At 46.2% G+C, this 15,480-nt stretch overlaps 1 protein-coding gene across 1 annotated transcript in view; it reads left to right on the top strand.

The window, feature by feature from the left end:
• Nucleotides 1-15,480, top strand: part of FBXO10 (F-box protein 10) — a 287,024-nt gene that overhangs the window by 68,005 nt on the left and 203,539 nt on the right. The window contains exon 4 of the mRNA XM_063914662.1: nt 3,791-4,648. Within this exon, the coding sequence (XP_063770732.1) occupies nt 3,791-4,648 (858 nt within the window). The remainder of the gene's footprint in view (nt 1-3,790; nt 4,649-15,480) is intronic.

Raw genomic sequence — 15,480 nt, 5'->3', positions numbered from 1 at the left:
AAAATGCTTCCTTTGTCGCCCCAGAGTGTTGATACACTCAGCGATGCAAGTACTAGGCCTGATGGTGTCGGCACTCGACATGGTAGAGTACACTCAATTTCATTCTCGCCCCATGCAGAGGTTAATCCTTTCAAAGCGGGATGGCCTACCTCATCGTATGAGATCTCACATGATCACTTTGACTCCGGAGGTTCATCTATCGCTGACCTGGTGGCTACAGGACCAGCAATTGAGCAGGGGCCGTCGCTTCTGGATCCCCGACTGGGTCCTGCTGACAATGGACGCCAGTCTGAGGGGATAGGGTGCGGTGTTGGAGCAACACTCTTTTCAGGGTCGTTGGACCAAGGAGGAATCACTCATCCCAATAAACATTCTGGAGCTGAGGGCAGTGTTCAATGCATCTCTCGCCCTGCCTCTGGTACAGAACAGGCTTGGTCAGACAATGCCACCACAATGGCGTACATAAACCATCAAGGCGGCACTCGAAGCCGCATGGCAATGATGGAGGTGTCAAAAATCATTTGTTGGGCGGAACGCCTTCTGCCAGCAATATCGGCAGTGTTCATTCCGGGCATTCTAAACTGGGTAGCGGACTTCCTCAGTCGCCAGGACGTGCGTGCCTGAGAGTGTAGTCTTCATCCAGAAGTCTTAGTGGACAGGTGGGGCCTACCAGACATAGACCTGATGGCGTCTCAACACAAACACAAGGTTCCAGTCTTTGGATCAAGGACCAGGGATCCTCAAGCAGCGTTTGTGGACGCACTGGCAATTCCATGGAACTTTTGGCTGCCCTACGTGTTCCCCCCCAGTGTCACTCCTGCCCAGGGTTCAAACAAGAAGAAGGATTTCAACTTCTAGTCGCTCCAGGGCCCTTATCTTTATCCGAACTTGGCCAGGCTGGCTTTGATGGCGTGGCTCTTGAAACATCATTCCTGAGAGCCAAAGGATTCTCTGAGGCGGTCATCCAAACTACGTTAAAAGCCTGTAAACCGGCTTCAGGTCGGATTTATTAGAGGGTCTGGAATTCTTACTTCACCTGGTGTGCTGATAAGAATTATGATGCATACAGATTCAGAACTTCCACAATTCTGGCTCTTCTGCAAAGAGGCGTGGACTTAGGCCTTCGTCTGGCCTCCCTCAAGGTTCACATATCTTCCTTGTCGGTATTGTTTCAGAGAAAAATTGCGCCTATACCTGACGTTCATACATTCACTCATGGTGTCTTACGGATTGCTTCCCTATGTCCCTCCTGTGGCTCCGTGGGATTTGTCGGTTGTCCTGAATGCCCTGCAAGAGTCTCCATTTGAACCTCTTGAGACGGTGGACCTTAAATGGCTCACGGCCAAGGTCTTGTTTTTACTGGCTGTTGCCTCTGCTAGAAGGGAGTCGGACTTAGGCTCAGTGTCCTGTCGTCCACCCTTTCTAATATTTAATTGTGACCAGACAATTCTTAGAACTCGCCCAGGTTATTTACCTAAGGTGGTGTCATCTTTTCACCTTAACCAAGAGATTGTGGTTCCGGCCTTTATCTTTTCTGATTTGTCCTCCAAAGAGCGTTTTTTGGATGTGGTTTGGCTGGCCTGTGAATAAGCAAACCTTGGCCAGATGGATTAGAATGGTGATTATACAAGCTTGGACCTCCTTGGGTGGCTTGCCGTGGAGCGTCCGCAGAGCAATTGTGCAAGGCGGCTACGTGGTCCTCTGTGAACATGTTTATTAGGATCTATGCCTTTGATACTTCCGCCTACCAGGATGCTTCCTTTGGACGCCGGATTCTCATACCCGCTAAGGCGTGTCCACTCCCTTGAGGAACTGCTTTAGGACATCCCCGATGTTTCCCTGTTGAAACCAATGTTAACTCTGTTCTGCGAGTTACATTGGGTTCCACAGGGCGCATGCCCTGACGCACCTAGCTTCTATGGGTTTGTATGGCATTAGCTGCTGGTCCCTTCTCTCGTACCTGCTCCTGCATTGGACTGATTAACGAAACTGAGCTTACAGTGCCTGAGGCAGGGTTATAGAGGAGTCCCAATGCATCCTGGGACAGCATAAAGCTTTAGCCTGTTGGTGCCTCTGGATTAAGATCCACTTTACCCCGTTATTTCCCTGTGGAACCCAATGTACCTCGCAGAAAGAGAGTTAACAATGGTAAGTCTACCATTACTCTCATTTGTTAAACTATACAAAGAGCCATATTTATCTCTGATATGTACAAATTATGTCAAGTGACCACAGTTTAGAAATATATACTGTTGTTTAGAAATATATTAACTACCCGTGTCACATTGAGTGTTTCAGTTTGGGGCTACAAATGTAAGTAAAAGATGTTTCTTCTATACAATTGCATTTTATCTTACATCAAGAATCTTGTTAAAGCGTTATTTGGAGTCATATTAGAACTAGAACAAATACATCTGCCAGCACATTGGGAGTAATTCCAAGTTGATCGCAGCAGGATTTTTGATAGCAATTGGGCAAAACCATGTGCACTGCAGGTGAGGCAGATATAACATGTGTAGAGAGAGTAAGATTTGGGTGGGTTATATTGTTTCTGTGCAGGGTAAATACTGGCTGCTTTATTTTTACACTGCAAATTAGATTGCAGATTGAACACACCCCACCCAAATCTAACTCTCTCTGCACATGTTATATCTGCCTCCCATGCAGTGCACATGGTTTTGCTCAATTGCTAACAAAAATCCTGCTGCGATCAACTTGGAATTACCCCCAATGTCACTTCTTCTGCCTAACAGGGCATACGTAGACTGCCATTTCGCATTGTCATATTGAGTTTGCACAGGCACTTAAAGCAATATTTTGCAGAAATTTGGTGACTGAAATGTGCATTACTGCTATGCTCTTTAACACATCTGTCTTTTTTTTTTCTCTTTGTTTATATTTTTTATGTGTGCCTAATAATGTGCTCCATCTCTAATTTTGCTTGATAAGGACTTGTATACATGGATGTTGGAGATGTGGACTAAACCTTTGTTTTTTTATTATCAGTTAATCTATCTCAATGCTTCCCTGCAGTATTGTGTACTATGGAAAAGATTTGTCAAAACGTGGAGAGAGATCAAGTACCAGACAATCAGATCCTGTCATTTGTCAAACACAGCCAGTAACATGGTAGTAAGGAGCTGATTGGCTTGTACTTTATCTCTCTCCAAGGCATAGTACATATCCCTCCTGGTATGATACTAACCATAGGACCTGATTCAGACGCAGAAGCACACACAGCTGTGTCTATTGGCTGTCGCCTGTCTACAGCTTTATGCAAATGCTGCTACAAACATTTGTGCGTCTGAATGTGCAAGGACTGAAACACCCGTTTTCAGCATCCGTACACACTGTAATACCGATTGGTGCGCCCAGAGACGTCACCATTGGTTGCACCAACCCAATGGCAGGTGCACTTTATCCATCTGACTGTGGCCTCCCATGCCTGCGGCTGTTTATCTGAGAACGTGAGAACGCAGCTGCTTGCATTGACACGACTGCGACACTCCCATAACATGCCCACTGAATCATTGCTTCAGCACCTTTGCGTGTCCACTCTGTGTAACACGTAGGGATCACAAAAAATCACTCAACTGCGTGAACATTAGCATTGCGTGCGTCTCTACTTTAGGCCCTGAATGTCTTATTTCATAGTAAAAGTCTTGCTGCTTCAGAATTACAAGTAAAATCTTGTTTACTGCCGCTATTCTCTTCAGAGCCGTCACAACTAATTAGAGTACATTGTGATGTGCAGAAATAAACATGTTTTTTCTTTTGCTTCATTTTTTAGACATCCATAGGTTATGTCCAATTTGACAACTGCAACTTTGAGAATGGACAGCTCCAGATCCATGCGCCCGGCACATGTCAGGTTAAATTTTGCACTTTTAACCAGTCCAGCATAAATTTCCACAATGTGGCTCTCAGTGTGCTTGAGAACTGTGAATTTGTTAGCAGTGAAAATGCTTCTGTGACTGTGGAGGGGTCGCCTACTTCTGACAAAAACTGGGCTTGTAAACATCTCTCCGCCTTTGCCAAGTCAAGGAACATGCTTTATACTGCATCAGAGACGTCGCTCCCTGGGCCTGGGAATACTGATTTCTTTGATGGGTCACCTGGTGCAAAAATGAGGACATGTGAAATTATAGTTAATGGAGACCAAAGTCACTTGCTTCCTCAATCTAAATCCCAAATATTGGATGATAAAGCTTGTGACAAGGATAATGAATTGAATGGGAATTTTTATGTGAGCAAAGACGGGGAAGCCATGACTCTGGATACAGATTATAGTGACAGTGAACTGAGCACTGTCAGCGAGAATGAAGATGATGACCAATCCGTGTACAAGTTGTCATATCATTCACATGGACTAAGTCACATGCTGACCAAATCTGTTCAGTGCAGACCTCAGACTAATGGACTCCTCACTTTGCAGAGTGACATGGCTTTGAAAAGTCTGCAACATGAGTTACAGAAGGACAAAGAACTGCAAACCATTGCCAGCACAATTCAAGGATGTCTTGTACGGAAGTGCCTTTTCAGAGATGGCAAGGGGGGGCTCTTCATCTGCTCTCAAGGGCAAGCTAGACTGGAAGGATGTATATTCAGGGACTTGACCTATGCAGTACGGTGCATACAGAATAGCAAGGTAAGCCACCTCATCTTTCCATTTTCCTTACCTGAGCACTTCCACTCCTTTTTGTTGTCACCTTTTATCTCTGCTATCTATCCTTCAAGCCATTTATCCATCCTTTTTAACTTTTATTCTCTAATAATGAAAATGTCCTATTTTACCTCGATTTCAAATGTAATTTTCTGCGCGGTCTATATTACTTTAAACCGCCACATGCACATCATTTGTTTATACCATGGGGGATAATTACTAAAGCTAAATACAGTATTAAATCGTTCTAAATTGATATTGTGTTTCAGGGTCTAAAACATACATTTACGAACAATTAAAAATTAATATTAAAAAATCATTGTTTAGTAAATGTGTGTTTTAGCCCCTGAAATGTAAGATCGATTTTAGGATCAGCTTGTAATCGATCTAAATTGATTAAAGACCCACCTTTAGTAAATTTCCCCTTTTTCCCATGACTTTAAGCTACTGGCTTGTACATGCCCTTTGGCATGTTTTACTAAAGACGTTGATTTTTTTTTCATGTGAACATTAGTGTTACTTGTTTTTATTGCTCTTGGATTCGGAATGCGGTCACAATGCCGATGCCGGAATCCTGAGCACTCAAAATGCCAGCAGTCCGGATGCCTACCCACAGGGTCTATTCCCACTTTATTGCACTTGCTTCCCCGCACGCCGGCATTCTGCTGCCGGGGTCATGATGCTGACCCCCGGGATCCTGGCAGCCGGCAACGCGTGCCCAACCCTTGGATTAAACACAGCTACTTTCTTTAGATATTTGTGTACATTGCACAGAGCACAACAGAGGTGTCTGTATCATAAGGTACAGTACATATGTATTTGCATAGCAAAAAACACTGGAGGGAGCTAGAAAGAAAACTACAGATGTGACCTCATACATTCAGTCTCTGTACACCATGCAGCGCGAGATGCCTGGCATGAGTGAGCCGCTGGGTTCTGTGCAACTCTGCTAACGATAGGCGTCTTTTTGTGCCGATAATGCATCTTCGTCGCAACGCAATGCAACTAGGACGCATACGGGGTATGTGCTGATTATCTGATGTATGACGTGTATATTGTGTGTGACTCAGTCTCTATACAGAGCAGAACAGTATAACAACAACGAAGAAGAAAGTGTCTGAATCTGGCGCACAAAAGAAATACAATTCTTAAAATGTACCTTTTATTATTTTATATTATAATATGAAATAATAAAAGGTACATTTTAAGAATCTCGTTTCTTTTCTGCGCCAGATTCAGACACTTTATTCTTCTTTGTTGTTATAATGTGAATATTGGTCTGAGGCAGCACTCCCTGAAACTCATGTTATTGGCAACATAATATCATTATAGGGATATAACTAGCACTTCATGTACAGGTCGAGTATCCCATATCCAAATATTCCGAAATACGGAATATTCCGAAATACGGACTTTTTTGAGTGATAGTGAGATAGTGAAACCTTTGTTTTTTGATGGCTCAATATACACAAACTTTGTTTAATACACAAAGTTATTAAAAATATTGTATTAAATGACCTTCAGGCTGTGTGTATAAGGTGTATATGAAACATAAATAAATTGTGTGAATGTAGACACACTTTGTTTAATGCACAAAGTTATAAAAAATATTGGCTAAAATGACCTTCAGGCTGTGTGTATAAGGTATATATGAAACATAAATGCATTCTGTGCTTAGACTTAGGTCTCATCACATTGATATCTCATTATGGTATGCAATTATTCCAAAATACGGAATAATCCCATATCCAAAATACTTCTGGTCCCAAGCATTTTGGATAAGAGATACTCAACCTGTACATATTCAGAGACTCCCTCATACACAGATATACAATACCCCCCCTACCTCCCGCCCCCATACTGAGGTGACCAACCCCAAGTGTCTTATATCAAATTAATCAGCAGTGTCTCCTTGTACATCCTATTCGCATTGTTTTGCAACCAAGTTTCATTTTTGGTAAAAAGACGACCCGTGCTAGAAGATTCTAATGCAACCTGGCGTGCCAAGAGGGGCTGTTTGGCGTAACTACAGCAAAGATGTATACCTGAATATACTGTAGCAAAGTCATCTGCTGCATTCTTTTTGCTATAGACTCCGCTTACAATATGGCTGCCTGCTTTGTCTGTAGGTGAAGTGTCTTTTCTAAATGCAAATAATAGCATGCAAGGTTAGCATTTCTGGACTGTGATATACATAAAAAGGAGAGTCCTACTGTGTGGTAAATGTTCATTTCTCTAACGTCCTAAGTGGATGCTGGGGACTCCGTAAGGACCATGGGGATTAGCGGCTCCGCAGGAGACTGGGCACAACTATAAAGAAAGCTTTTAGACTACTGGTGTGCACTGGCTCCTCCCACTAAGACCCTCCTCCAGACCTCAGTTAGATTCTTGTGCCCGGCTGAGCTGGATGCACACTAGGGGCTCTCCTGAGCACCTAGAAAGAAAGTATATTTAGGTTTTTTATTTTCAGTGAGATCTGCTGGCAACAGACTCACTGCAGCGAGGGACTAAGGGGAGAAGAAGCGAACCTACCTAACAGGTGGTAGTTTGGGCTTCTTAGGCTACTGGACACCATTAGCTCCAGAGGGATCGACCGCAGGACCCGACCTTGGTGTTCGTTCCCGGAACCGCGCCGCCGCCCCCCTTACAGAGCCAGAAGCACGAAGAAGGTCCGGAAAATCGGCGGCAGAAGACTTCGGTCTTCACCAAGGTAGCGCACAGCACTGCAGCTGTGCGCCATTGCTCCTCATGTACACCTCACACTTCGGTCACTGATGGGTGCAGGGCGCTTGGTGGGGGGGCGCCCTGAGGGCAATAAATAACACCCTGGCTGGCAAAATATACATCATATATAGTCCCAGAGGCTATATAGATGTAAAATTACCCCTGCCAGTATTACAGAAAAAGCGGGAGAAAGTCCTCCGAAAAGGGGGCGGGGCTTCTCCCTCAGCACACTGGCGCCATTTTTCCCTCACAGTTCCGCTGGAAGGAAGCTCCCTGACTCTCCCCTGCAGTCTAAGAATACTACAGAAGGGTAAAAAAGAGAGGGGGGGCACTAAATTTAGGCGCAGTATAGATATTATATATATGTAATATATATAAAAAAGCAGCTATAGGGAAAACACTCATTGATAGTGGGATCCCAGTGTTATATAGCGCTCTGGTGTGTGCTGGCATACTCTCTCTCTGTCTCCCCAAAGGGCTTTGTGGGGTCCTGTCCTCTGTCAGAGCATTCCCTGTGTGTTTGCGGTGTGTCGGTACGGCTGTGTCGACATGTTTGATGAGGAGGCTTATGTGGAGGCGGAGCAGATGCCTGTAAATGTGATGTCACCCCCTGCGGGGTCGACACCTGAGTGGATGGTGCTGTGGAAGGAATTACGTGATAGTGTCGACTCCTTACATAAAAGGTTTGACGACATACCTAATGTGGGACAGCCGGCTTCTCAGCCTGTGCCTGCCCAGGCGTCTCAAAAACCATCAGGGGCTCTAAAACGCCCGCTACCTCAGATGGTTGACACAGATGTCGACACGGATACTAACTCCAGTGTCGACGACGAAGAGACTAATGTAACTTCCAGTAGGGCCACACGTTACATGATTGAGGCTATGAAAAATGTGTTGCACATTTCTGATGTTACCCCCGGTACCACAAAAAAGGGTATAATGTTTGGAGAGAAAAAACTACCAGTAGCTTTTCCTCCATCTGAAGGGTTAAATGAAGTGTGTGAAGAAGCGTGGGCTTCCCCTGATAAAAAGATGGTAATTTCTAAGAGGTTACTAATGGCGTACCCTTTCCCGCCAGAGGATAGGTCACGCTGGGAAACATCCCCTAGGGTGGATAAAGCGCTCACACGCTTGTCAAAGAAGGTGGCACTACCGTCTCCGGATACGGCCGCCCTGAAGGAATCTGCTGATAGAAAGCAGGAGGCTATCCTGAAATCTATATATACACACACAGGTGTGATACTGAGACCGGCTATAGCTTCAGCCTGGATGTGCAGCCCTGCTGCTGCGTGGTCAGATTCCCTGTCAGAAAATATAGATACCCTAGACAGGGACACTATTTTGCTAAACGTAGCGCATATAAAAGACGCACTTTTATACATGAGGGATGCACAGAGGGATATTTGCCGGCTGGCATCCAAAATTAGTGCAATATCCATTTCTGCCAGGAGAGGGTTATGGACTCGGCAGTGGACAGGTGATGCAGATTCCAAACGACACATGGAAGTTCTGCCTTATAAGGGTATGGAATTGTTCGGGGATGGTCTCTCGGACCTCGTTTCCACAGCAACAGCTGGGAAGTCTACATTTTTACCCCATGTTCCCTCACAACCAAAGAAAGCACCGTATTATCAGGTACAGTCCTTTCGGCCCAATAGGGGCAAGCGGGTTAAAGGCGCGTCCTTTCTGCCCAGAGGCAGAGGTAGAGGGAAAAAGCTGCAGCATACAGCCAGTTCCCAGGAGCAAAAGTCCTCCCCCTCTTCCTCTAAGTCCACAGCATGACGCTGGGGCTCCACAGGCGGAGCCAGGTACGGTGGGGGCCCGTCTCAAAAATTTCAGCAATCAGTGGGCTCGCTCACGGGTGGATCCCTGGATCCTTCAAGTAGTATCTCAGGGGTACAAACTGGAATTCGAGACGTCTCCCCCCCGCCGTTTCCTCAAATCTGCCTTGCCAACCACTCCCTCAGGCAGGGAGGCAGTGTTACAGGCAATTCAAAAGCTGTATTCACAACAAGTGATAGTAAAGGTGCCCCTACTTCAACAAGGAAGGGGTTACTATTCCACAATGTTTGTGGTACCGAAACCGGACGGTTCGGTGAGACCCATTTTAAATTTGAAATCCTTGAACACATATATAAAAAAATTCAAGTTCAAGATGGAATCGCTCAGGGCGGTTATTGCGAGCCTGGACGAGGGAGATTACATGGTATCGCTGGACATCAAGGATGCTTACCTACATGTCCCCATTTACCATCCTCACCAGGAGTACCTCAGGTTTGTGGTACAAAATTGTCATTACCAATTCCAGTTGTTGCCGTTCGGTCTCTCCACGGCTCCGAGGGTCTTTACCAAGGTAATGGCGGAAATGATGATACTCCTTCGAAGGAAGGGAGTTTTAATTATCCCGTACTTGGACGATCTCCTGATAAAGGCGAGGTCCAGAGAGCAGTTGTTGGTAGGGGTAGCACTATCTCGGGAAGTGCTACAACAGCACGGCTGGATTCTAAACATTCCAAAGTCACAGCTGGTCCCTACAACACGCCTGCTGTTCCTAGGGATGGTTCTGGATACAGAACAGAGAAAAGTGTTTCTCCCGGAGGAAAAGGCCAAAGAGCTGTCATCTCTAGTCAGAGGCCTCTTAAAACCAAAACAGGTGTCGGTGCATCATTGCACGCGGATCCTGGGAAAAATGGTAGCTTCCTACGAAGCGATTCCATTCGGCAGGTTTCATGCAAGAACCTTTCAGTGGGACCTGTTGGACAAGTGGTCCGGATCGCATCTTCAGATGCATCGTCTGATAACCCTGTCTCCGAGGACAAGGGTGTCTCTGCTGTGGTGGCTGCAGAGTGCTCATCTTCAAGAGGGCCGCAGATTCGGCATACAGGACTGGGTCCTGGTGACCACGGATGCCAGCCTTCGAGGCTGGGGAGCAGTCACACAGGGAAGAAACTTCCAAGGACTATGGTCAAGTCAGGAGACTTCCCTGCACATAAATATTCTGGAACTAAGGGCCATTTACAATGCCCTAAGTCAGGCAAAACCCCTGCTTCAAAACCAGCCGGTACTGATCCAGTCAGACAACATCACGGCGGTCGCCCATGTAAATCGACAGGGCGGCACGAGAAGCAGGACGGCGATGGCAGAAGCCACAAGGATTCTCCGATGGGCGGAAAATCACGTGTTAGCACTGTCAGCAGTGTTCATTCCGGGAGTGGACAACTGCGAAGCAGACTTCCTCAGCAGGCACGACCTCCGCCCGGGAGAGTGGGGACTTCATCCAGAAGTTTTTCAAATGATTGTAAACCAGTGGGAAAAACCACAGGTGGACATGATGGCGTCCCGCCTAAACAAAAAGCTAGAAAAATATTGCGCCAGGTCGAGAGACCCGCAGGCGATAGCTGTGGACGCTCTGGTAACACCGTGGGTGTACCGATCGGTTTATGTGTTCCCTCCTCTTCCTCTCATACCAAAGGTACTGAGGATAATAAGGAGAAGAGGAGTAAGAATTATACTCATTGTTCCGGATTGGCCAAGAAGAGCGTGATATCCGGACAGACAGGATATACCGCTCAGACAGGACCTGCTGCAGCAGGGGCCCTGTCTGTTCCAAGACTTACCGCGGCTGCGTTTGACGGCATGGCGGTTGAACACCGGATCCTGAAGGAAAAGGGCATTCCGGAGGAAGTCATTCCTACGCTGATAAAAGCTAGGAAAGAAGTAACCGCAAACCATTATCACCGCATATGGCGAAAATATGTTGCGTGGTGTGAGGCCAGGAAGGCCCCAACGGAAGAATTTCAGCTGGGCCGGTTCCTGCACTTCCTACAGTCAGGGGTGACTATGGGCCTTAAATTGGGTTCCATTAAGGTCCAGATTTCGGCTCTATCGATTTTCTTCCAGAGAGAATTGGCTTCACTACCTGAAGTTCAAACTTTTGTTAAGGGAGTGCTGCATATTCAGCCCCCTTTTGTGCCTCCAGTGGCACCTTGGGATCTCAACGTGGTGTTGGATTTCCTAAAGTCACATTGGTTTGAGCCACTGAAAACCGTGGATTTGAAATATCTCACGTGGAAAGTGGTCATGTTGTTGGCCTTGGCTTCGGCCAGGCGTGTTTCAGAATTGGCGGCTTTGTCATGTAAAAGCCCTTATCTGATTTTCCATATGGATAGGGCAGAATTGAGGACTCGTCCCCAGTTTCTCCCCAAAGTGGTATCAGCTTTTCATCTGAACCAACCTATCGTGGTGCCTGCGGCTACAAATGACTTGGAGGCTTCCAAGTTGTTGGATGTAGTCAGGGCCCTAAAAATGTATGTTTCCAGGACAGCTGGAGTCAGGAAGACTGACTCGCTCTTTATCCTGTATGCGCCCAACAAGTTGGGTGCACCTGCTTCTAAGCAGACTATTGCTTGCTGGATCTGTAGTACGATTCAGCTTGCACATTCTGCAGCTGGACTGCCGCATCCTAAATCAGTGAAATCCCATTCCACGAGGAAAGTGGGCTCTTCTTGGGCGGCTGCCCGAGGGGTCTCGGCTCTTCAACTTTGCCGAGCTGCTACTTGGTCAGGGGCAAACACGTTTGCAAAATTCTACAAATTTGATACCCTGGCTGAGGAGGACCTTGAGTTCTCTCATTCGGTGCTGCAGAGTCATCCGCACTCTCCCGCCCGTTTGGGAGCTTTGGTATAATCCCCATGGTCCTTACGGAGTCCCCAGCATCCACTTAGGACGTTAGAGAAAATAAGAATTTACTCACCGGTAATTCTGTTTCTCATAGCCCGTAGTGGATGCTGGGCGCCCATCCCAAGTGCGGATTGTCTGCAATACTTGTATATAGTTATTGCTTAACTAAAGGGTTATTGTTGAGCTATCTGTTGAGAGGCTCAGTTGTTATCATGCTGTTAACTGGGTATTGTATCACGAGTTATACGGTGTGATTGGTGTGGCTGGTATGAGTCTTACCCGGGATTCAAAATCCTTCCTAATTGTGTCAGCTCTTCCGGGCACAGTATCCTAACTGAGGTCTGGAGGAGGGTCTTAGTGGAGGAGCCAGTGCACACCAGTAGTCTAAAAGCTTTCTTTATAGTTGTGCCCAGTCTCCTGCGGAGCCGCTAATCCCCATGGTCCTTACGGAGTCCCCAGCATCCACTACGGACTATGAGAAATAGAATTACCGGTGAGTAAATTCTTATTTTTTTTTCACCTGCTGATTGTATTTGTGCTGCAATATGCATGGTGGCATCATACCATTTCATCCAGGATCTAGCTCCTGTATTTACCCATGTTAACCATTGTATATTGGTTATTGGTTGTAAATGGAGATCTTTGGAAGTTCTCACACATGGAACATGGAATCCATGCACATGCATTAGTTGTAGGGCTTGTCAAGGTACAGGCATACTAGAAATAGTAATCAAAATTAACCAAATTTTTTTTACTAGAGCCAACCATAAAGGAATGATCCAAACTGAAATTCCATGTATGAGGCTATTATTCATGTATAAATGAAAAGCAGAAGGAGCTTAGTGACTGAGGGCCTGATCCAGAGGTGGACACTGTTGAAAAAATGGCTGTTAGGAGCGATAATTGGAAAATAGTGCGAGCACAGTAAAGAAAAATTCCTTACAGCGCACGTGAACAAATGTGTGCAGTGGCATACACAAATGCATATGACATTGCTTAGACTTGAGATGTCTTCTGCGATCCATGGACCTCATTCAGTTCTGGTTGAACGTGCAACCTGATGCTCAAAGTACTGATGTTTGTTACTCTGTGCATATGCATGACCCATTCTGCATGTGTGCGAGTGGGTCCTGCAAAACAATACGCAATATAGTCTGATGCTGTTTGGGGATGGGAAGGGGATGGGGACAGCCTTCATCTGTGAAAATGGAGATGGTCACCACCATTTAAGGGGAGGGAAGAGGCTAGGGATCTCTGTCGTTGGTTGGAGATTTCTTGGCCTCTGTGTTGGGCATCTTACACATCCCCATGGGTTCCTTAGTCCGCCCGATGGTAAATCAGTGATCCGATGACTGCGTCCTAGGACACAGGTTGGATCACTAGTGCAGCAGGAGGAGTCTACTTGTAATAGATGCCTCCTGCTGTATTACCATACAGAGCTATCACTGGTGCTTCCACATCTCAATGACCCTCCATGGGAAGTTCAGGGTGGAGACTGGTAGTGCATGCGGTGTGCAGGAGGGTAGTGCATGCGGTGTGGCGCACTGGGCAGCATGCTCTGGGGACAGAATCTGCCTTGCTCCCAAGCTGCCTGCTTTCTTCCAATTCCCGACTGCTGTGTCCTGCAAGGCAGCAGGGGAGCAGACTCAGAATAGACCCACCCTCCCTCCCAGCGTTCAGGTTGTTTGTGATAAGCAAGGAATGGGGCAGCCGGGGAATTGTGGGTGGGAGGCTCCGTGGCAGCACAGAGCACATGGCTGCCATGTTACGTTATTGCTGGGAGGTGGCCTAAAGTATTTGCAAAAAAAGGTGTCCTTGGCGTATTATGTTTCACCGCAGCCACAATAGCCATTTCTTAAGAAGGTTTTAGGGCAAGGCAGAGGCTGCTGAAGGAGTCGATGTTGCAACCAATGGTGCATCAATGTGGAGAGATCAGATCCACCAGTGCACTTGAGCAATGCTTACATATGCATAGTGGGTGTCACAGGGTTTGTTCAGCCATTGCACAGTAGTGCACAAGGCGAAAGCTTACACGGCCATTTGCATATTTTCCCACTTGAGAATCCATGAGAATCACAGCAGTACATGAACTACATGCCACTCTGAATACGGTCTTAATGTTGTCATTGTGACCTATCACAGAGTGGGTTGTATTGTTGTATTGCTCTATATACAGTAGGCTGCCATATAAAGGACATTTTATGACTATACATATTCTGATTTTATTTTTCTAAAAAAAACAAAACAGATTTTGAAATATAGCAGTCCGTAATGAGTAACTAATAAATTGCTTAAAGAGCTCTAATATTAAATAAAGAAATAAGGATTGCACTTCCTTCTCTACTGAAATATCAAATAGATTTTTACACATTTAACTTTAATGGCAGCCTATTATGTATATTAATGTTCATTAATAAAACATTGCTACTGTGTAAAATAGATTTATAAAAAATAAACATCTAATCGTTTATTTCTCATACGTCCTAGAGAATGCTGGGGTCACATTCAGAACCATGGGGTATAGACGGGATCCGCAGGAGACATGGGCACTTTAAGACTTTCAAAGGGTGTGAACTGGCTCCTCCCTCTATGCCCCTCCTCCAGACTCCAGTTTAGAATTGTGCCCAGTGAGACTGGATGCACTCTGAGGAGCTCTACTGAGTTTCTTGGAAAAGACTTATGTTAGGTTTTTTATTTTCAGGGAGAACTGCTGGCAACAGTCTCCCTGCTTCGTGGGACTAAGGGGAGAGAAGTATGACCTACTTCCAGTGAGTTTAAAGGCTCTGCTTCTTGGCTACTGAACACCATTAGCTCCTGAGGGTTTGATCGCTAGGTACGCCTGCATGCTCGCTCCCAGAGCCGGCCGCCACCCCCCTTACAGAGCCAGAAGTCAGAAGACAGGTGAGTAGAAGAAGCAAAGAAGACTTCAGTGACGGCATTCTGAGGTACCGCACAGCGATCGCACGCTGCGCGCCATGCTCCCACACGCAGCAACACTACAAGGTGCAGTGGGGGGGGCCTGGGCAGCATATAAATCCTCATTTTGACACTGGCAAAAGGCGACATTAGTGCCAAGGCACTGTCCTAACCCCCGCCAGTATAAATATTTGTTGAAAATTGCGGGATAGAAGCGCGCCTTTACGGCGGCGGAGCTTCTTCCTCACAGCTCACACACACACACTGCTGACGACTGCAGGGCGCAGGGGGGGGCGCCCTGGGCTGCATAAAACCTTGTTTATGGCAAAAGGCACATTGTCCTACCCCCGCCAGTATAATTCTTTATTTATTTAGGAATGAGTGAAGCGCGCCATTACAGGGACGGGGCTTCTTTCTCACTAAGCCAGCACACTAAGCAGCGCCATTTTCTCCTCACAAGAGAAACGCTGGTCTTCCCTTTACTACTGACTTGTATC

The sequence above is a fragment of the Pseudophryne corroboree genome, chromosome 1 (assembly GCF_028390025.1).
Source record: "Pseudophryne corroboree isolate aPseCor3 chromosome 1, aPseCor3.hap2, whole genome shotgun sequence".
NCBI lineage: Eukaryota > Metazoa > Chordata > Amphibia > Anura > Myobatrachidae > Pseudophryne > Pseudophryne corroboree.
The sequence above is the reverse complement of the archived record's forward strand: the minus strand, read 5'-3'. Positions and strand labels throughout refer to the sequence as shown.